This window comes from Lissotriton vulgaris, chromosome 5, assembly GCF_964263255.1.
Source record: "Lissotriton vulgaris chromosome 5, aLisVul1.2, whole genome shotgun sequence".
Lineage (NCBI taxonomy): Eukaryota > Metazoa > Chordata > Amphibia > Caudata > Salamandridae > Lissotriton > Lissotriton vulgaris.
In genome coordinates this window covers 355,977,984-356,001,329 of record NC_141693.1, presented here as the reverse complement: position 1 = coordinate 356,001,329, position 23,346 = coordinate 355,977,984, and the positions used below count along the sequence as shown (strand labels likewise).

The window sequence follows — 23,346 nt, the reverse complement described above, 5'->3', positions numbered from 1 at the left end:
AATGTACATGCAATCAATTTAGAGAGGAAGCAGCTAGGCTGGGGCCCTGATTAGCTGGGATCCCAGCCAAACTAAGTCAAAAACCATCAAAACACCAGAAAACAGTGGGGGCAACCATGCAGTAAGATTCCACCTTCCTACATTGGCATTGTAAATGACAATGCCTTTTATTTGTTTTAAAAAAAACAAAATATAAATGAAAGCCATTATCCTTTACAATGCCAATAGCTCAAACCTGCGTGAATGCGAGACCTGTTGCGTTGCAGTTGCTTTTTTCTTTCTCCTGAAAGTACTCTAGAAGTTGGCCTGCTGTCTGCAACCTAGTCCAGTCTACTGTACTTGTAATGTCATGTTTGGACTGCTGCCATTCACTGCTTCCAGGCATGCCTGATAACCTCCTTCAGAGATCAGTAGTGGATACTCATTTGGCATAGGCGGCTCAAGGGCACCAGCGCTTGGCCACTGCTTTGAATAACCTAGTTTCTCCCTATCGGCAGTGGCATTGCAAGGGGGTTGTAGACCCTGGTACAAACAAGGAAAGTGCTGCCCCGTCCGCTGGCTCAGTAGTGAAACCCGATAACAGGTGTTCAGAGGGCCCTAATGCCACTGTGCCTGCTGTAATAATTAAAAGCATTAAGCTTTAACCTCCCAAAAAATACAGTAGGTGCAAAAACCACCACCAAAACTGAAATGGTGTCCAATTGAAGCCCATCTGTCAGTTCAGAGTGTCAAAGGCCAGTTCAAACAAAATCTTTGTCCGGTACACAGGCCTTCTGTGAGTTGGTTAGTCAGGGCTTGTAGGAATAGTAAGCCCTGTCACCGGTGAAGAGATCAGTGTAGAGCTCAACTGGTCTCTATATAGATTGTGAAGGCACCCACAGCAGGATGCCGTAGGCTACAAGGGTTGGGATATGCGCCTCTCCGAACTGGCTAGTCAAAGTCAAAATATTCAAGTGGTGATGAGGGGGGAGTCATCCAAGGATCCATGGGCACCCAAGGGTCCCCAGGCACACACTGGGCCCACTGGCTTGATCAGTGTGGGCCGGGAACTGGGATGTAAGGTTTGGGTCCATCTGCCATTTCAAGCATATATATCCATGGAACCGCAGGGACTAGAAAAGTGGCAAGTTGGAACGGCAGGGACTAGATAAGTGGCGTGAATCATTCCAAATTGTGTTGACTCTTATCAACAGGATACAACCCCAAATTATGCAGTAAAGTTGCGAAGCATGTGTTCTGGCGTTGGGTAGGGGCAGAAGGGGACTTCATTGTGGCCAATTGGCAGGTTGGAGACAGTGTATGCTTACCAAAATGGCAGTTTTGGAAAGGACATATAAAAATGCTTCGACCTTGGCCAACTTCTTCAGGGCCTAAATATGCAAAACCCTGTCTGATGGCGGAGATCAGCTGTAATTTCAACTAACAGGTTTTTAATCCATCAGGATGAGCTGCTCATATCCTCAGTAAGGTGGGAATGTGACGCACCTGACTCTGTATTTAGTGTGGGCCTGGATCTTCGCAGTTCATATTGAACTGACTGCTCCATGAGCCTTCTGCATAGGACTGAATGCTAAATGAGCCTTCCATATAGAACTGACAGCTCATTGAACCTTATGCAGTATATAGAAAGAAGGATCACATGGGTTTCCAGGTCATTCAAAGCACATTTCAGAGCGACAATGTGGCTACCTCCCTCCTGCTCTTTAAGGCTGGTACAAGTCCTGTAGAATCAATCTGGGCTGCTTCTGAAGTACAAAGCTCTACAACTTTTCCAGACTAAGAAGATTTTTCAGACTGAGCAATTCATGGTTTATTCGGGTTTCTCTAGAATAAGTCAGCTGACGTGATTTTTGGAGGTGTAGTTGGTTCCTGTGGGCACTGGGCAGGTCCAGAATTAGGCAGCCTCGCCAAAAGTTGAAGATTTGGAATGTGGGTGCTTTCTTGACTGTCAGTTCTCATATGTCTTCTGGTTTTTAGCTGAAGCAATGAGCAACAAGAAAATCCCCCAGACCTGTATTTCCTCTAGATTATATTGTCACTAACCCCATACATGGTCATAAAAGAAATGACCATTATTCATTTTACTTCCTTTTAGATGTATTTATTAACCATTTCAAAAATGTAATTCTAAAAAGAGCAGGAGAGGCTCTAACTGCGTCCAGGCGTTTTGTATTGTTAATGTGTGTAATAGCACTCCACCTTCTTATGGTCCCTACTGCTTCGAAATCATAAACCAAAGTGATAAACAATATACAAAAGGGAGTGCTTATGAAGTCCAATGTTTTTACTACCAGTTCACTTAATCCCATATTAATCCAGATTATTCTAACATATGAATTCTTCTTGTAGATCCAATAGAACGTAGGAGCCATAATATGATATCTTCACAACATCAAATTGCAGCCCAGCCAACGAGTATCGTCCCGACAAGGGACTTTATCAGGGTTTAGAGGTTTCTTAGTGTTTCCTCATCATGAGAAGGCTTCGTGTGGATGGGATGCCACATCTTTCTGCTTAACCTGGCCTTCTCCCTTCTCTGGTTTACTTTTATCCAGGAAGAATTCATAAGGAAGTTTTAATGAACCTTGGGTGATACCACTCACTATTCAGCCCCTTCTTCTGTGTGATTTACACTTGCTCACTAGAAAACACTAACATCTCTAAACACTGATGAAATCCCTTGTCGAGACTAAACGCTTACGCTGGGTGGCAGTTTGATGTTCTGAAAAATATAGAACATATTTTGGGGAACATCATATCCTGGCTCCTGCATAGTATTGGATAAATAAGAATTCATATGTTTGAATCTGGATTGATATGTGATTAAGTGAACTTTCAGTAAAAATATTGGATTTCCTAAGCAATCCCTTTTGTATATTGTTTTTTCAGTTTCAAAACTGTAATTGTCAATTTCACCAGTTGATTATAATGCATACATGTACAGAACCCCTGATGATATATTTGTTTCCATAGACACTCCATGCATTCAAACCTTCAGATTTACATCTTATATCACATTAAAAACAATTTATCCCGATTATTCGCATAATCCTATTTTTAAATGCTTTTGTGTTGGATCTATTATTTTTACACCTAACAAGGTCTCCTTCGGCGGCTGGAGGAGAGGCTTGGACAATTTGTTTTATATACAAGGGCCATTCACATTTAGTGATTGGGCTGGATTGTGCTGGCATTGAGCCAGAGTTTGAGCCATCCATAGGACTCGACTCTTAATTGACCCCACTCCTAATCTCAGAACCTTCATTGGAACATAGGAGTAGGACAGATCTGCTGACCTAATACATTTTATGACTTATATTAGTTATTTGATGTAGCTGATCAGGCCCTCCCATGCAGTAGTGCAAGCGGAACCTCCTGGCACAGGTCTGTTTGCTAAATCTATAGCCACTGGCAGGCATTGCAGCACCCCAAAAATTACTGCAAGGGAAATTTGAAAGCAATATGAAGATCTGCTTACAGGGAAGGCGATCTTTAGTACTTTGTTCATAAATGTGCATTAATGTTTGTTTTTACCATCTGATGAAGGCAGGATAAGCCCGGATTCTCCCTCTGCTTACCCTCACCTTTGTCCCTTCTGTCTATCCATGTTAGAGTCCCGTGTATGCCTGTCTGAAGCATGCATCTCAGTCACCAGTTCCATCTTGCGCTCACTGGATCGGACAGTGGATCCCTGCGAGGACTTCTTCAGTTACGCATGCGGAGGGTGGATCAAGGCAAACCCAGTGCCTGATGGCCATTCACGATGGGGGACCTTCAACGACCTCTGGGAGCACAACCAGGCCATCATGAAACACCTCCTGGGTGAGTGTCTGCCTTTGGCCGGAAGGAGATAAAAGGGTGTGGGATGTTGTGATGGTTCTTTGTGGCGTGTTGTTGCGTATGAGGATAGTTGGGTAGACTCTATATATTGACTAAATAAGTGGTCACTGGTAGAAAGTTTGGCAGAAGGGGAGTGTGGAAGGGAACTCCCCTTCTAATCCTAGCCCATGCCTGTCTGCGTACATGAAGTTCTTGGTTCGGGCAAGTTGTCATGGCAACTTCTCGACTTGATTGTATCTGACTAGCAACTGGACCCAGCTTCAGAGAACCAAAATCTTTAAGCAGGTTCCAAATATTCTCAGCCTGCAAAGCTCATGACACTCGTTCTGGTTTGCTGCGGTCAGAAGACAGCAATGACTAAAACAGAAAACACTAAACGTGTCCGGGTAATTCCCAATTAGTTGTCCAATAAAAGCGCTTCTTCTCGAGCTGGGTTAGCAACTGAGTTTTACCTTCACATGCATCTACTTTTTGCTTTGAGATCAATTATCGATGAATATTCTCAGATGTTTAATATTGAGATTTGCAGATTTATTGTTGATTTTGCATTAATCTCAGATTTTTTTAGGGAATTCTTAGAATTCCATTTCATCCTTAATTTCTTTATTTTTTTATGGGTGGAAGGCCAGCATACTGCACACCCTTCACTTAATGGATCCTTTATTGGGTTTGACCTTTATGGTGCTTGAGTCATTCAACCAACGTTTTGTATATTTCAAAAGACTGACCAAAGCATTTAAGCCATCAGCTGCCTTTGCTCTAGATCTAGATTTTGACTTCTGTGCACCCTCACTTAATCATTACTAGACCCGCACTGAATCATTATTCACTGAATCCAGGGACCTCCACTGAGTCACTAGTAGAAGCTGGGGACCTGGCCTAAGCATTTTAAGTCATTCGAACTGAAACATACACAGAAAAGCATCCATCAAACAAATCCACATGAAAAATGGAACATTTTATTTAATGTGCAAACCACAATGAAATTATTAACATTTTATTAGGAAGGGTGGAGCTTTCCTAAACTCAATTGAGGGCACTCATCCTTATTATATTCTGATTAATGCACTTGCACTGCTCCTGCAAATCAATCTGAGGATACTAATTTTAAGTTTTAAAGTTGTACAGTTTTCAGTTGTACATTTTGCTTCTTTATTTATATACACTTTATTAATCTGTTAATATTTATTTTTTCTAAGGAGTCGCTGACCCCAACTGCTCCAGATTTGCCAGCCATTTTCTAGAGACATTTTCAATATAATATCTGATCAACCCAAAGGAATATTTAAGTCTCTCTAATTTGCCGCGGGCTATTTGGGTGTGTCTTACACTAACATACGTTAGAAGTCACTCCATGGCAGTACTGGAGAACAAACATTGACAAAAGCATCTGAAAAATGGGTGCTGCTATAAAATGGTTTCTTAATTTGCTGTAGCGTACTTGTTTCAGATACTTTTGTTGTGGCTTGTTGTAACAGCATTATACATGGACTATTATTTTACCGTTTCAAGATGGCTATCATGATTTATAATTTAGTCGGCAACAGGTAGCAGCACAGCGGGAGCATGCACCGATTAGTACATCTGAAAAAAATGTGCTACACAAAAGAAAGCAACCCATTTATTCTGTAGCACGCATTTTTACAATGCTTTTGACGGTCTGCTGCTTTTGCTTCTCAGTACACAATAAGCACTGGCAAACCCAGTAAGTTTTGTACATTGTGCACATGTTTGCTAGAAAGGTCAAACTATTGTCCTTTACCAACACCTATTTATTTTTGTTCCTAATCCTCGTGTCCTTAAACCAGGTACCTCTTGCTTACCATTGGCTCCTTGGGACCAGGACCCTTCATGGGGTCCTGCTTTAATTCCTCTTTATTTATCTTTGCCAGTCTCCCTTTTTAATACAAAACAAAACTTGGCTTCTTCACAAACACAACACGTCTAATGAGGGTGTTTTTATCCCATTTGTAATGTTCACGCCCTCCTCAGAACCTCCGATCTCGTATCTTGCTGCCTTTGGTAAATTATTCAATTTGTCCGGCCTCCTACTTTTCCAGTCTCATGCCCTGCTGTCTGAGTTTCGTAGTACTTATCCTGCATCAAAGGCAACCTTTCTAAGCTCATCCCTTCAGAATTTCTATATAAACCACTTAAACCCTCGATTCTCCATCTATACGTTTAGCTTTCTTTATAAACAATTTTAGATTCAATTTATCAAGAAAAACAATCAGTAATTTAGCATTGCATCAATATTGTCCATTGTACCTCCGTAGGCTGGTCTGCACATTGAATGGTAGTTATGATGGCACAATGCTGCGCCCTTACAGAAGAAATCACCTCTCACAGTAAGCTTTTGTTCAACCAGAAGATCTTGGTGTACCCTTTCTCAGTCTACTGCCCCAGGTCCATAGTAACTCTTACTCGGCCCAATATTGACGCAGATTTTCTGCTCTCGTACCCCACCCTAGGTTAGATTCTTGAGTCTTAAACCCCCACACACACAAACACATGTCCAGACATGATGTTCAAACTATGCAGAACGTAGTCACCCATCTTGTCTGTCGCCGGTCAGTCTTTGTACTTCTGAAGGTGGAGGCTACTCCCCGTACACCTAATGTGGCCTCCAAACCTGAACAATACTTCGGTACAGATTAGCTAGTAAGGTAAGCATGGAAAAAACCCAATGTAGTCATTCCAACATACCTCTTGCTGTCTGCAGGATTTTATCATATTGGAAGACCATAAGGTGGGTGAACACTGCGACAACCACAATTGTCTGCATTGCCTTTGTGGTATGGTGTACTGCTCCTCAAGATTTTAGTGTGTGCAAATCTTTGTACCTCACTAAATTGACTTTAAGTTGCAGTCTGCCTTCCAGGCTTTCATGGTTTCCAAACACACTGCTCTTCTATTACACTCCACTCGTAGGTTAATAGCCCAATGAGACATCCTATATTGTGCAGCTGAGCATCTCTTAACCTCCAGCGACTCTCCAAGGTCTCTTCATAAACCCTAGCTTGCACAGGGCAGACATGACCTTTACCCATGCAAGGTTGTAAATTAACTCTGGAAGTATCTGCTGCAGAAACGTGGAATTCCACAGAGTCCAGGTGCTTTAAGAGTGAGGTCTAACAGACCTGTCCTGCTCAAGGAAGGTTTTGGTGTGTGGGTCTCACAGAAGGCCGGGTCTGGTGGCTCAGTGGACTAATGCGTCAATTGCAGGTGCCTGTGTTTAACCTCATGGTCACAGGTTCAAATCCTGGTGGGTCCACTCAGCCTTTCATCCATCTGAGGTCTATAAAATGAGTACCATTGAGTTGGGTAACAATGGACATCTGTTATTCAGCGTCAAGAGACCTCTGGGTGAACATGCGCTTTACAAATACACATGTTATGTTTAAGGCGAGCTGCTATCTCTACTGCACCCTTTTAGACATTCAAGATATACTGGTTTGTCAGTCAAACTGCCCTACACATGGCCTTTCCAGAGCCACGTGTATGAGAACAACAGGAGAGGACCCATAAACCTCGTTGGGATGGGTGTGTCGTGTAAGCAAAAACAATTCCCAACAGGTATCATGCAAAGACAATTTCAATGATGTATGCAATATGCATTACACAAAGGAAGAAACCAAGGAGTCATTTGAGTTTTTTGATAAAAGGCAGTATTATTCAGCAAGGGACAAGGGGGAATGGTCTTTCACATGGCAATACAGTTAAAACAGCACTGTACAGAACAGATCATGTGACAACCCAGTGGCACTTGGTGCAAGGTGCTATATACAATTAGTGATGGTGAAGGTGCAAGTGCTAAAGTGAACAGCGTGATTGACGCATGAAAATGAAGTATTTACATCAAATAATAGCTCCACAGAAACAAGTTGTAATCACTTTAAATTAAGATTTTTCAAAATTTGAACAGGAGCACAAAACGTGAAATGCGTCATATAATTCCAGCTGTGAAGTCGACGGCGTTTCGATCCCCTATAGTCGGGATCGTCATCAGGACAGGGTTGTCGATGGAACCAGTGCTGAGGGCGAGAGAAGGGCAGTTTGAGCGGGGGACTGGGGTGTGGAGTGCGGTGGGTGGGTGGGTAAATGGTCCGGTATAATTATCAGAACAGTGAAAGTCTAGATGTGGATGTGGCGTGATGGGGGTGGAGTCCAGAGCAGGGAGTTGGAAAGTGGGTTGGGGGTGACTACGATGGGTGTAAATATCAAGGGTTGGAGAGTTAAAATAATATAAATCACAAGTGGCAGTAAAGTGAGAGTGATTCAGGCTTACGCTAATAAGTGCGAGGTAAGAACTGGGCGGTGTGGGAGTGCGAGGGTAACGGAAGGGAGGCGTGGGTAGCCGAAGTCCAAGCGGTCGCTCAAAGTCGAAAACTGCGGGGGAGCAAGCGGGGGTGGGGAGTTACAAAACTTGGCCAAATACAGGGCAAAGGGTAGATAGAAAACCACGTTGAAAGGTGGAGTTACCTGATCGTAGATTGTATCTGATCAGCAGGCGGGATATTTTCAGCGCCTACGGGGAGGAAAAGTACTGGGAGTAAGAGAGAGTCGGTTTGCGAGTAAGATCGTTTATAAACCTCCTACTCCGATCGCACCAATTGTGCGTGAAACGCGCTTACCTGAGTGAATCAGGGCTGTTGAAGGCAATTGGGGCTCTTCTGGGGGTGGCTGCAAGCAGTAAATGCTGGAGCTACCTGAGCAGGTATGAGGTCTGCATATAAATGAGGAAGTGAGTGGCGGGGGCGGAGTTAGGTCAGCGCGGGAGGCGGGAAAGGGGGCGTGTCGCGAAGTTACCGAGGTAACATTGGCAAACAGGAAGTGGCGATGTAGAAGAAAGAGAATCCGGGTTAGTCGGATTGTTGTCATGGCAACACTGACATACAGGGCGTAACGGGAGGCCGTGATGGAAAGGGAGGTCTGCAAGAGTCGAGGAAAGGGCAGGGTTGTACAAGGGTTGTACAACCCGTGGGGGAATTGGAAAACAGACACAGTACAAGTTACACAATACATCATGTATACATTTCATGGTATCAATTTAGACATGGAGGGATGAGCACGAGGGGGGGTTTATGTACAGTTGAATGGTGTTCTGTTGGAAGATTGGTCTAAAACCAGAAGGTTATGTACATTATGTTATGGTCTGTTAACAGGGGAAGAGAACAAGGACATAACAGTTGGTAGGGTCCAACAGAGCACGCGGTTTAAAACCAGGGAGTTAAGTACATGGTAATGGTATATTGGGTGGGAAATGGATTCAGACGGTGATAGTATTTGTCCATTCATCAAGAGTGTTTAACCAATGGTTGACTGAGTCAACACGTGCAATCCATTTGCATTCGGCTCTATTGAGTAAATGTATAGGCATTTATATAGCGCACTACTTACCCGGAGGGTCCCAAGGCGCTTCGACCGCTGCGAAACCCTTCCTGGCTTCCCTGAGAGATGGTCCCTTAATGGGTATCTCCAGGGTGAGACCAGGCATCCCCGGCGGTCTGGTGGGGCCGTTAGTGAAGATGAGGCAAGCTAATGCCCAGAGTTGCCGAGTGTGAACGCTGATCAGAGTGGGCACCGAGGCGAGAGAATTATCGAGTCCGCTGACCCTGGTCCAGAAACCTGCCGCGCCGGGAATCGAACCCTGGTCCCGGGCCGTCCTCTGCTCTCGGGTCTGCCGCCTCTAACCAGTGAGCCACACTAGAGTGGACATGTTTCCCCCTCTGATCGGTAGTGTGGGTTTTTCAATGACCATCCATCTAAGGTCTGTGTCCGCATGTGATTTCTCCATGAAGTGTGTGACTAGGGGAGCAGTCAGTATTTTGCAGTTAATTCTGCTCTTGTGCTGTATTATCCGCTGTTTAACCATTTGTGTGGTCTGGCCGATGTAGATAAGATCACACGGGCAACGGATAGCGTAGATGACATTTTGTGTCTTACAGTTTGAGTGGTGGGAAAGTTGATGGACATTTCCATTGTAGATGAATTCTTTTGTGTTTAGTGTCAGCTCACAGACACTGCACGATTGGCATTTGAAATGTCCAATGACTGGGTTCAGTCCCCATGCGGCTGTGATGGTGTGTTTTTCAGTTGTGGTGGTTGGCCAGGTAATAGCATGGACAAGATGGTTGGCGATGTTGTTGCCTCTTTGGTATGAGAATAAAGGTGGTGCATGAAATTGTTCATCAAACCGTAGTACATGCCAGTTTTTCTTAATTATTTTGGCCACTTTGTTGCGGTCTGGGATGAACATGGAGACAAAGGGGATTCTGGTCATAGTTTTTTTATTTTGATTTGGCATCAGTAAATCCTCGCGGTGGTTGTACCATACTCGCTTTTTTGCTTGTGTGACCAAGTGTCGTGGGTAGCCTCTATTGATCAGTTTCATAACCAAGACGTCTGCCTCCCTGAAGTAGTCTTTACGCCATTTACAGTTACGGCGAATTCGTAAGAACTGGCCAAAAGGAAGTCCATCGCGAAGGCCTCTAGGGTGGTTACTTGAGTAATGTAACAGGGTGTTACGTTCTGTGGGTTTGCGGAACAGAGACTTACCAAGGGTTCCTTCTTCTGCATGGATAGTGACATCAAGGAATGGTAGGTCATTTGATTTAGACTCACTGGTGAATTTGAGGTGTTCTTGTGCAGAGTTTAGCCATTCAATGAAGGGTTGGAGGGTATCAGTTGTTCCATTCCAGATCAATAGAATGTCATCTATATATCGACGCCATAGATGGATTTGGGGCCGATATGGATTGATGGGGTTTAGGATCAGTGATTTCTCCAGGTCATGTATGAATAGGATGGCAAAGTTAGGGGCAAAACAAGCGCCCATCGAAACACCCTTGATTTGCAGGTAGTATGTATTTTTGTACATGAAGTAGTTGTTTTGGAGGGCTACACGTAGAAGGTCCATCACGAAATCAGTTGGGACTTTGGTGGGTTGGGGTCTGGACAACAGAAGATTTTTGATTACTTCTAGACCTTCATGGTGAGGGATATTGGTGTAAAGGGACTCTATGTCCAAACTTGCCAGTATTTGGGTGTCTAGGTCGAAGGGCTGATCTTCTATGGTGTTGATCAAATCCATAGTATCACGTATGTAGGTGTCTGTGATAGGCACAAATTCTTTAATGACCGAATCCAGGTATTTCCCAAGGGGTTCCAGAATAGAACCACATCCCGATACGATGGGGCGACCGGGGGGGTTCCTAGCATCCTTATGTATTTTGTGGAGGACGTACAGGACCGGTGTTCTGGGATGTTGGTTGTTTAGGTACTCTAATTCTTTCTTGGTTATGATGTTGATGTCTCTGGCCGCTGTGGTAATGGAAAGAATCTTTTGTCTGTCTGGTAAAGGGTCCTTGGAGAGGACACGATAATGTTCGATATTGGGGAGTTGTCGTTCAACCTCTTTGTCGTATTGTGCATTGTTTAGAACGACAATGCCCCCACCCTTATCCGCGGGTTTGATGACCATTCCGGAATTATTTTGTAGGGAGTTGAGAGCTTCTTTTTCAATCAGGGGAAGATTGTAGGGAATGAAGCGTGGAGTAGTTTTGAGGTCCATTACTTCCTTCAGGACTAGTCGTTCAAAAGCTAGTATCTCCGGTGTCATTTGATTAGAAGGGGGGTTGAAGGTAGCCGGAATGGGGAGATTTGATTCATTCTGGCATCTGGTTTGTCGGCAAAAAGTACTTTAACCGGATTCTTCTGAAGAACTTTAGTAGGTTAGATTGTAGCTCCAGGAAGTTGGTTCTAACTGTTGGTACAAATGATAGACCTCGGGATAGTAGTCTGGTTTCGTCTGGAGTCAGAATGTGGTCTGATAAATTGAAAATGGGATGGACATGGCAGTGGTGGTTGCGTCCTGGTTGTTAGTTACTGTGGTTGTCCCCATTGGTAATATCGATTGCGGGTTTGGTGGAATCCTGGGACCGGGGGTTGGTACTGTTTGGCTCTGGTTTGGCGGGTCTGTGGTGGTAGTTGTTGGCCGCGTCCTCGACCTCTTCCTAAAAAACCAGGTGGTAGAAGTGGCTGTGGTCCAGAGGATGTGGCGTCTGTGTCGTCTGCAGAGCTGTTAGAAGAGACAGAAAACGTGACACGTTGATTGTTTCTGTATCGTCCCCAGTTTTGGTTTCTGGGGGGGTTCTGTTGAGTGTTGTAGAATTCCTCGTTGAGGTAGGGGTATGTGTTCTCAACTTTGTAATTCTTTGTCTTTTTCTATTTTGTTGACCTTTTTGTTGACCTCAAAGGGGTTGAAGTTGGCAATGGTACTGTTGATTTTATCTAGGAGGCCTTTGGCGTCAGTGAGGGTGGTGTCAGCTTGGATAAGTTTTTCCAGTTCTTCAATTTCTTTTAGTTCCAAACGACTATGTTCTATAGCTGTGTCTATCCCCAGGACCATCCAGTGACGGGAACAGGTGGTCGCTAGATGACTAAAGTTGGTTCTAAATTTGGGGTCCTGAGTGAAAATAGCCGGGGTGTTGCGAATTTGAAGCCCTAGAGGAATAACGCCAGAGCGTAAGTAGTCCGTGAGCATTCGAGCATGCAGATCCGTCTTGATCTGTTTATTCTTCAACTTTTCGAGTTTGTCCAATAGGACACGGGAGGTATTCGGGGCAGTGGATGTAGTCTCGACCTGAGGCATGCCCGACAGTAATGAGGGACCGGTCAGTCGTGACTGGATGTATTCCTCAGAGTAGGTTAGGGACTCCTTGGACATGGCGTGTAGGCCGAAAGGTAGTACACAGATAAACACCTCTTTCGCTGAGGAGTATAGGATGAAGTACACAAGGTACAGCTCTCGCAGCTAAGCAGCTGCTCCTAATATGTATGAGAACAACAGGAGAGGACCCATAAACCTCGTTGGGATGGGTGTGTCGTGTAAGCAAAAACAATTCCCAACAGGTATCATGCAAAGACAATTTCAATGATGTATGCAATATGCATTACACAAAGGAAGAAACCAAGGAGTCATTTGAGTTTTTTGATAAAAGGCAGTATTATTCAGCAAGGGACAAGGGGGAATGGTCTTTCACATGGCAATACAGTTAAAACAGCACTGTACAGAACAGATCATGTGACAACCCAGTGGCACTTGGTGCAAGGTGCTATATACAATTAGTGATGGTGAAGGTGCAAGTGCTAAAGTGAACAGCGTGATTGACGCATGAAAATGAAGTATTTACATCAAATAATAGCTCCACAGAAACAAGTTGTAATCACTTTAAATTAAACGCCGTCGACTTCACAGCTGGAATTATATGACGCATTTCACGTTTTGCGCTCCTGTTCAAATTTTGAAAAATCTTAATTTAAAGTGATTACAACTTGTTTCTGTGGAGCTATTATTTGATGTAAATACTTCATTTTCATGCGTCAATCACGCTGTTCACTTTAGCACTTGCACCTTCACCATCACTAATTGTATATAGCACCTTGCACCAAGTGCCACTGGGTTGTCACATGATCTGTACTGTACAGTGCTGTTTTAACTGTATTGCCATGTGAAAGACCATTCCCCCTTGTCTCTTGGTGAATAATACTGCCTTTTATCAAAAAACTCAAATGACTCCTTAGTTTCTTCCTTTGTGTAATGCATATTGCATACATCATTGAAATTGTCTTTGCATGATACCTGTTACACTTTCCAGAGCCACAGCATCTTCATTGAAATAAGGTTTTCAGCTAAAACAGAGTTTTGCAAGAGCAGTACACGCTCCTTGAGGTCAAAAGGGCCATGGTGCACTCTGCAGCTCTTTCATACATCCTCTTCAAATCCACTTCATTCGTCCATTGACTGAGTTGAAAGAACCTGTGCATTTGGACAATCGCCAACCCTTAGTGGAGACAAAGTATCTAATAAAGCGCTAAATGGTGCTCGACCACTCCATGGAAACTCGTACAGAGCCTCTGACCTACGTGCTTACAAGTCCACTGCCTGGCTGTTCCTCCGACAACAATGTTGGCACTGCTGCCGTCTCCAGTAATCACAGGGCATCAAATGTAAAGGGTTCTTAATTGGGCAATTAATGAACAATATTTATTCAACCAAGATTTTACTACTTTCCCAGTCATCCCCATGCTCATGCAATGAAAGCCCAGAACGTAGCCCAGCTCGGTTGCATGCACTAAAAGGAAGCCCTTGCGCAACTGGCTAGGAGCCAGTTTCTTGCCTACCTTCAAGGTGGTGTCTCCCTTTCACATAATTTCCTGCCTGGTAAGAACTTGAGTGGGACACTGGGACGGCTTCTCTGCTTGAACAATGCAAAGAGCTCTGCTCCCACGAGTGCCTCGTCTTCACCTTGCTCCTACCATTGGTTTGCAGAACCCCTTAACCCCACTTTTCTATTCAGAATGTTACATCCGTCAGCATGACTAAAACACTAAGTCAAGCCTAAACAAAGCAAATGGTTGACTTTAAAGAATGATGCTAATGCCCTCTCCAAATATGATAGTGATACGTTTGTTTATTGCTTTGATAGTGGCCTTTACTTAATCAAATTCTATATCTATAACAGGCTAATTTTACTTTTATATACAGTTACTTGGTTTCCTTCCCCATTTTAGCCCCTATTTGTATATTTCTCTTGATTCACTTGTATCACTTGTATTGTATTTTGTTCCTACTATTATCATTATTTTTATCAATAAAATTTTCTTGAAATCAAAAAAAGAATGATGCTAATGCTGGGTTGTAACTACTTGCAAGAAGGGCCACGGTTTATGTAAGGTCCGGGCCTGAGGCACAGCCACTGGCATATAATATGCCGATAATAGGATATAGGTGAACACATGTCCACTGTGAGTTTCAACCACCCCTTGCTTGCCCCACTGTCCACAGCTATCTAGAATCTAATATATCACCTTTTCCCAATCGAGGAGTAGATTGGCTCTTTGGCCAAGCAAGATTGCATTTTTGGTGATCCAAGGATTGGGCGTTCTGTGTTCTTCGTCTTTTGCTGTAGCTCGTCTTGTACTGGCCCACCAAGACCAAAATGGAAGCTCCTCTCAGAACAGTGCAATACTGTTGGAGGCATGTATCTGAAACCGCAGTGGCAAGAACACTCTTCTTGATGTGTCAAAATGAAAACCTGACATCGCACCGCCAAAATGGCTATAAAGTTCCACAAGGGCATGCCCACAAGGATTGTGCATTAGGAAGGTTCTATCTTGGAAGCTGTTCTGCTGCCAAAAAAGATAGTGAAAGAACAAGGCTTGGAGTTTTTCATTAAATGGAAAACAGTCTCCGCCCTGCCCCCCTCTCCCACCCATTCCCACCATGGCCAGAGCATTCACCTTCTCTCTTCTGGGGCTTAAGTATTTGAAAGAGGATTTGAAAGGTTCTGGAATTGGAAACCCTTTCTCAGCCAACCCAAGGCTGAAGTTGTGAAAGTGAACTATTTTTTTGTTGTCCTGAGACTGGGGTATGAATAGCTCATTCGCCTTATTGGTGTATGGTTGACAAGCAGATTGGTTAAGGGCATTCCAGGCCAAAAGCTGGTGACCGGACAGACCAGCACTCACAACATCTGCTTTGATCTTTTCGAAGCTGGCTGGGTTGCGTGAATCTCATGGCTCCTCGGAGTCCTTGGTCTGACAGATATGCCAGGCAGCAGGGCTTTAAGTGGGCCGGGTTTCACCGGCGCTGAGCACCAGCAGTTTTTTAACCGCATCGCTGCAGCGGCTTTTCCCGCTGTGTGCGGCAATTTTGAAAAAGCCGCGTTACATGACTATCTCAGCTCGTCATCAGCATAGCAGCGCCGTAGCTGATGACGAGCTGAGCTCGTCCTCAGCAGCGAAGAGGTTAAAGAGGGCCTCGAAACTGGTCCCTATTGGCTCTGTTTTGTGCCCTGGCACAGGCGGTCTGTTTTTTCCGGACTGCAGTGACCGCAGGCACATCGATGTGTGCATGCTCACACTGCTCTCTTCTCACTAGTGGAGAAGTTACGGCATGACGTCATACCAGGTGAGCATTGTAGGGGAAGGGAAATCCTTCAGAGTCATTTTCTCTCTGGATTTCTCTTCTCTTTTTGAAAACTCAGGAGCAGCAACATTGTTGTGGTGTCACCAGGGCTGAAAGTGGAAGCTTTTTCAATATTCTATGCAAGCCGTAGTTGCTACTTTATCTTAGGCAACTAACAACCATTGACAAAGCCAATAATACTGATTTGTTATAGGTATGATGTTACGGAGTTTTATCATATATCTGGATGCAATGAGAAAAAACAGCAAAATACAAGTCTCGTGGCACACTGCTCCGCACGGATTTTTACCTTTTGTGTTTTAAGCCACACCCTTAATTACATTGGCCATGCCCTTTGAGAGACCATTACACACCCCCCCCCCACCCCCCCCCTACGTTTTTTAATGAGATTCTTCAGCAGCTGAACTTTGTGCAGGTCTTTCTGGTATCAGATCGGCTGCTGCTGGGATTGCCATTGTATATGCAGGCTGGGGAAAGTGTCATCCTCTCCTCTGGACAGAGTACTAGGACTTCATGCAAACTTCTCAGACTTAACCCCTGTATGGCGGTAGAGTACCAACCCACCAGAAATGTCAATCCTAGATACTTCTCCTTTCCTGCAGTGGTCTGCATCCCTTCTCAGTATCCAAGTGAACTAGCAAATACAGGTCAACTGGGCCAGTATTTATCCTTCTCTAGTGGTAAAGGATGGAAGCCAAATACGAGAGGGCCTGCTTTATTTAACAGATTAAACACTTACACAGATCTGGAAAATTACATTTTTTCTTTTCCAGGGCTCTGAAACAAGTGACGGGTTTAACCAGTTTGGACTCATTCAGGTGATTTATGGATTCACGGCTCCGGAAGGACTATGCATGTGTAATTATTAAACTACCAACAAAACAAAGAGTGGGATGATTTTCACTCCGGAAGGAGGGGGCATCTATCCCGAACAGAGCAATGGACTCTTGACCTTTCCTCCTAACGAGGAACAGCAAGTTTCTGGGCGGGTCACATCAGGAGGAGTACATCCAAGTTTATTTTTCTAGAATGCCCTTAACCTGCCTTCTCAAGAGAAGGGCATACTGTCATGGGCAAAAGAGGTAATTCACATCTTCCTGACTGTGGGACCTGGATCTTCAGGAATAGGGTTCCTCATGCTTGTGTTTTCTTAAATGGTTTGCTGCCTTCCTCTCTGATAAATCCCAAATGATAAAAATAGCGGACAGTCTTTCACTTCCTTTGGCGGTGGGTCAAGGTGTTCCTCAAGGCTCTATACTTGCACCCACATTGTTCAATCTCTATTTGGAACCTCTGGGAAATCTCCTAAGCAAATCCGGGGTCGACTATCATCTCTACGCAGACGACACTCCTCTACCTCAAGGGGTGCCTCCACTCATGATCTCTCCGTCCTAAGCTCTACTCTGGACTCCATTCAAAACTGGATGTCAACACATCAGCTGATTCTGAATCCCTCAAACTGAATTCCTCCTCCTCTCCTCCTCACTTTCTCCTCCCCCGGTTCAATCATGGATGGACCAGATGAATCTGCTGAACAATAAACCCATCATTGTCGACAGTGCAAAATCCCTTGGTGTCATACTCGACACAACTCCATCTACTCTCCCACATTAATTCAATTGCAAAGTCTGCTCCATCTCCAACTGCACCTTCTTTTGGGGATTTGTCGCTTCTTCCCGGAGCATGACCTTAAAACCCTGGTATAATCGCTGGTCCTCTCCAGACTGGACTACTGCAATTCTCTTCTTACTGGCTTCCCCAAATCCCGCCTGTCCCCCCTTAAGTCTGTTCTCCATTCAGTAGCTCGTTTCATTTATGGGGCCAAAAGAAGCGACCCATCACACCCATGTTATCCACCCTCTGCTGGCTTCCCATCGAGGCAAGATCTTTCTACAAGACTGCCTGCATCACCCACAAAGCCTTGCACTCCTCCTCTCCTCGCTACCTGGCGAATAAACTGAAACTATCTGGAGGCACTATACCTTCACGAAATGCGGAAAATCTACTGCTTGAACCTCCCACTTTCAAGAAGGAAAGATCGATGGCCCAATCCTTTACAGGCAACGCAGTGAAAGCCCGGAACTCACTTCAGCCTCAGCTCCGGACCACCACCCCCTCCCAGGCCTTCAAAACTGACCTCAAAGTTCTCCTCCTTCAAAGACACTTCCAAAGTTAATTCATGCCCTCTCTATTATCTGAAGGAAGACCTTTTAGTATAGAAAATGTCTATTCTCCATGACTATGGAAGTGCCTTCTCAGTGTGTTCTTGTGGTTTGAGTCTCCCATTTATTGCAGTATACCCCTTTTACCTGTGTTTGGTACTTTGTAACAGGCACACGTCACTTTTCTCTTGTAACACACTGTTTGCTACCTCTTAAATTTTGTTTGCTTTCGATAGTTGCACAAGTGCCACCATTGCCTACATAACGTTTGTTCTTGTGTTTTAGTGTCCTCCATTTATTGCAGTATTATACCGCTACTTGTACTTTGTACGCTTTTGTAACCTGCACACATGTCACTTTTTCCTCCTGTAATGCACCGTTTGCTACCGCTTGTATTTTGTTTGCTCACGATTGTCATTTTTGGCTTATGTAATGGAACAGCTTGCTTTTGTAACTTGTTCACTTGTAATGTTGTCATGTATCAGTTCTGTTCTATTGTGAAGCGCTCAGACACCTTCGGGTAAAGTCAGCGCTCTATAAAATCGCATAAATAAATAAGCAGCCCTAAAGTCTAAACCTCCAGGTTTCTTGCATTTGAAGAGTCCAGGGCCTTGGGCCCCCCGCCCCAAAATAAACGCTTGTTCTGCACTGCCCATGGAAATTGACATGTTAGCAGAATAGATGCCAGAGATTCATATTTCTCTGGCAGTGCAAGGAGGTAGGTGGATGAATTGACCTCTTGAACGCAATATGTAATGTAGCCTTAATGAATGCCAGATGTGGAATGATGAATATGGGAGAGCTTAAGCACTGCATATAGGGATGATCTGGGCAAGTGGACTGCCACCTCCACTTAGAAGGTCCCGTTTTACTGGAAAGATGAACATTCTAGTTTTCCTTTGATTCTGCCCCACCTCTTTTTTCAGCTCCCGACATGGTTATTTTTCACATCCAAATCTCTGTTCTTGCTCCTTGCAGTTGTGTATGATTGGCTCTGATGTGTTTTTCTGCTTCTCAGAGGAAGTGGCTTATAGAGTAACAGATACACGGTGCAATAGAGGCATATGTAGTGCAAGCTTCCCTCTCTTACATAACTGGGACAGCAAAGTCAACCGGTTCTTCTCTCGCACATAGTAATTGAACACCAGCGGCACAACATGTCTTGCTTTCCATAAGCTATCTTGTGAGCCTCCCTCACACAAACTAAATCTAGCAGCAGTGCTCGCTTCACTTGCATACACACCACGTGCAGCGCAGGAAACTTTCACCTTCTTTTCTCGAATAGCACTGTACTTAAAGCTTCATATACATTCCCTTCACTTGCCCTCCACAAATCAGTGCGAACATAGGTCCACGTTTTTTAAGGGTATGGGGTGTGCATGAGTTTTCACGGTCTCAGGTAATGCGTAACCTGAGTGCAAAGCATAACACAAACTTAAGACACTGAAGCAATACTAAGTGTTCTTTAGCAGAAGAGCAGAGAAGAAACAGTGGTGTTGAGGGCTAGCATTGTAGTCTTTCCAACGGGATGCTTATCTCATCCTTCAACAGTCCAAAATTATCCTTGGAAAAAGAATCTGAACTTTCTCGATCTAGCAGTCTCACATCAATGACTAAACTAACATTTCTCAGTAAATGCATTTGGATTCTCCCAATTAACTGATGATATTATAGGATTCCACTTCTCTGCTTTCACAAAATGGGATTGATTTAGCAAAACATTCTTACAGGGGTTGGACAGTGCCTTGCACATTATGAATGATGGAGAGGTCTGTTGCCGACATTCAGCAAGTTGGCAATGTGACACAAGTCTGCAATCCTGAAGTTTAGTGGTTGTTTTGAATTGGTCCTTGCACTTCCTGTTTAGAAGGCCCCTAGTTATTCCAAAGTCAACAGTTTATACAGTCTGAACAAATTAGTATTTGTACGGCTTCCTTTCCTTGTATTTTTCTTTCGCCTTAAACCTTTTTTTCTTTACCAGCTCTCCTTCCTTCTCCTTTCTTCATTCTCGCTCTCTATTCCTGACTGTCGATTATCCTTTCTCCCTCCACATGTTTCACCTCACACCTACATCATTTGGGTGTGTCTGTTGCCCGAATATCTGCTTACAAATGTGTTGCTCTGCCAACCCTAAGCCCCAGGGGGCAGCCTTGAGCCGGCTACCACTTACCTCTCCCCGGAGTCTGTTACCCTTGCCTCGGCCTCAGCTGCTTTTAAGGTTCAGCCCTCTGCCCACCACGGGTCTCTGTCGCTGCCGAGCCGCGTCAGTGAAGGTGTGTGAAAACGAGGGAACACTCTGCGTCATGCTTCTGATTTTATGTGCCCCTCACCCTCTTACCACTGTGCCTCGGCAGTGCGGCGGAGTAACTTCTGGCCTGTGTGATTTCAGAGAACACCACCCTGAACGTGTCCAGCGAGGCGGAACGCAAGGCCCAGCGCTACTACCTAGCCTGTATGAACGAGACCAAGATCCAGGAGATGGGGGCCCAGCCCCTCACCGAGCTCCTCCAAAAGGTGAGCTTAACAAATGGTTCCGTCCTGCTTACTACCCCTCTGCACCCCTTCTCCAGGGCTCTGCGGCTACAGACCCACCGCTCAGCGTGTTGAGGGGCATGGCTGACGAGACCGAGGCAGCAAGGACCCGTGTGGATGTAGTGAGGCTTGTGTTGGGATTGAGGTGCTTGAAGAGCTCAGTGCTGATGCCTGCAGGTGAGTATCGCACGAGTTGAAAGTCAGGTTTGAGGTTTATCAGCTCAGGAGTGTGAGGTCGGAGTACTGGAATAGTTAGTCTGAGGTACATTGGATGAGCGGCGTGTGAACCCATTGTCATAAAGTCTACTACATGCAGTGTGGGGATTTTCCTCCTCCTCACAGATCCCTTCTGTTACCTGCTGGTGATGTGGTGTTCTTCTACAAACAAGTGTGTGGTGGGGCCTCCTTAGATATGTTGTATTTTGCGATTGATCATGTCTGGACTGATTGACTCCTTCGAGCAAATGCCTCATACTCCTTTGTATAGGATCAATTTCTTTCAAATGTCTTAAGTAAACATGTGCTGTAGGTCAGGGCTGGAACTTTAGACTCTGAAGGAGTGACGTTCAGACCTACTCTTGCCCACCTGTTTGAGTAGTTGTGTCCTCTAGGTGTTGTGTTGATCCGCAGATGAGGTCTAGCATAGATGTCTAATCTTGGTTATGAGGGCGCTACCTACGGCAGAGGTCTAAAGTCGTTTTTGTCATAGCTTAATGTGATTTTTTTTTTTTTTTTTTTTTTACATTCCAATGATGTGGGGGTGGGGTCCTCTACGATGATGCAGTGCTCTCTTATTCAATTTATCTAACCCGAGCATCGTGCGGACCATTTGGTCTCTGCTCCCAGCTCTAGGGACTATCTGGTATAATCCCCCTCATGTGGCCTGGGTGTCCTTTCCTCTTCTAGTGCACATGCAGCTAGTGTACACATTCCATTAAGGGGGCATGTTTAGAGGAGCAGTCGCCCGGATGATTGACACCTGCTTTTTCTTTTTTTTGGCAGTTGGGTGGATGGAACATCACTGGCCCCTGGGATAAGGATAACTTCCAAGAAACCCTGCGGTTGGTCACAGCAACCTCACGTTCGTCACCTTTCTTTTCTGCTTACGTTAGCGCTGACTCCAAAAATTCTAACAGCAACGTGATCCAGGTGAGTCTTATTCAACCTGTGCACATCTGAGAAGTGGGGCCTGTGATTTAGACTGGTGGAGGGGACATAGGACGGGTTTAGTACCGAGTTTGGGTGTTAGGCTGGAGGAGGGGGATTGTACATGTGTTTGTACCCCTGTGATGGGATTGCATTGATCTACTTTGCTATTCTCATGCACGTCAACTATGGCATAGCAGAAGCTACCACTTACTACCTCACAACCATGTCTTTCCTGGTTGGTCACAGACCTATAAAAAAAGGGTGCCTCTTCTAGCACCATTTGCATTTCCTAGCAGTGTGAAGACATCCTATAGTTGTGGGGGTCTATTTCTTCAATAAGGTTGGAATGCTGAGACCCTTTGTCTCCTCAAAACTATAAAACTAAACGCACATTATGCCTTCACTTTTCTGGACATGCCCTGGTGGGTAACCTGGCAAGCTTGCTAAAAAAAAAAATGCCCACGTTTAAAGTTGAAGTATCCCACACTTTATTTTAACCTGATCAACACACACCTTGACTCACCTAGTGGTGGCACCCCCACCATTTGATTCCTCTGATTCATGAGGGTGTTGGCTGCCACAGTGACCACAGAAACCAATCTTCCACCTAGGAAGGTCACACATACCTCCTCATGACATGGGTGACCCTCCTGGATAGTCCTCTCACACAGTGCCCCTATTCCATCCACCGATTCACCTCCAAGGGCAATGGGAACTGTTTCTACAGAGACCAGGTCAAAGGTAAGCCCCCCCCCCACCCCCACATGCAAAATATGTAGTGTGGCAAACCCCGTTAGGGTCATGCTTACTGGAATGAGTGGGATAATCTACCCTCTGGCTCTCCAGTCAAACCCTTGAGGGGACCATCCTAGAACATCTGTGATGGAGGTTCCTTAGCATCCTCCCCCTTCTCCCCATCACCCCCATACCCATGGCCATAAAATGAATTCTTCTTACTTGCCTAGCTCTGTAGAGCTACAGATGTGTGTTCTCTAGACAGACTGTCACTCGTGCCAGTGGCTCATTAAGGGACTCCTTCAGGAAAGAGCACAGCTCTAGGTGGATTTCCCCTTGGTACAGACATGTCCACTTGTTTGCCGATTAGCATCACTCCGCCCTCCCTCACTGTTGACAGCTCTGCATAAGTCGGTCTCTTGGCAGTCCCTATATGTACACAAAGTCACCTTACACACCCAACACACCTTCTCTCACGCCAACACCAATACCTGTCTTTCTATAAAGATTTTTTTCTCATGTCACACGACTGACTGGTACGTTCTCTAGTCGCACACGGTCTCCCAGCTCTCCCAATCCGCAACCAGGCTTACGTCTCGTTCGCTCAGAGAAATCTCACAGTTCCTTTTCTCAGGCAAAAGGAACAAGTGCAACACCGCTCAGCCTTCCTTGGGGAAAGCTCACATCTGCGCCTATGGTTCATCGTGCACACGCTCACACCCCTGGTTAAGATGGAGAGTCCCAGTTGGTTTCCTCACTTTGGCTCATTCCGGTCACTAGTTTGAGTCCAAGTGTTCCCCAAAACATGGCTTCTTACTACAAAAACTGCAGACTGTCACTTTAACCCACACATTCCATTCAGGCAGAGCCTATTAGAATAAGACCTATCAGAGAGCGGGAAACAGGTCAGTGCATCTTTTCTTGTGATAGAAGCCA

At 44.9% G+C, this 23,346-nt stretch overlaps 1 protein-coding gene across 2 annotated transcripts in view; it reads left to right on the top strand.

Annotated features, from left to right (window-relative positions):
* The window catches only part of ECE1 (endothelin converting enzyme 1), a 381,652-nt gene that overhangs the window by 246,009 nt on the left and 112,297 nt on the right, over positions 1-23,346 (top strand). For both annotated transcript variants that reach the window (XM_086921670.1, XM_086921669.1), the window contains 3 exons: positions 3,613-3,822; positions 20,384-20,508; positions 21,529-21,675. In XM_086921670.1, coding sequence (XP_086777796.1) covers positions 3,613-3,822; positions 20,384-20,508; positions 21,529-21,675 — 482 coding nt within the window. The remainder of the gene's footprint in view (positions 1-3,612; positions 3,823-20,383; positions 20,509-21,528; positions 21,676-23,346) is intronic.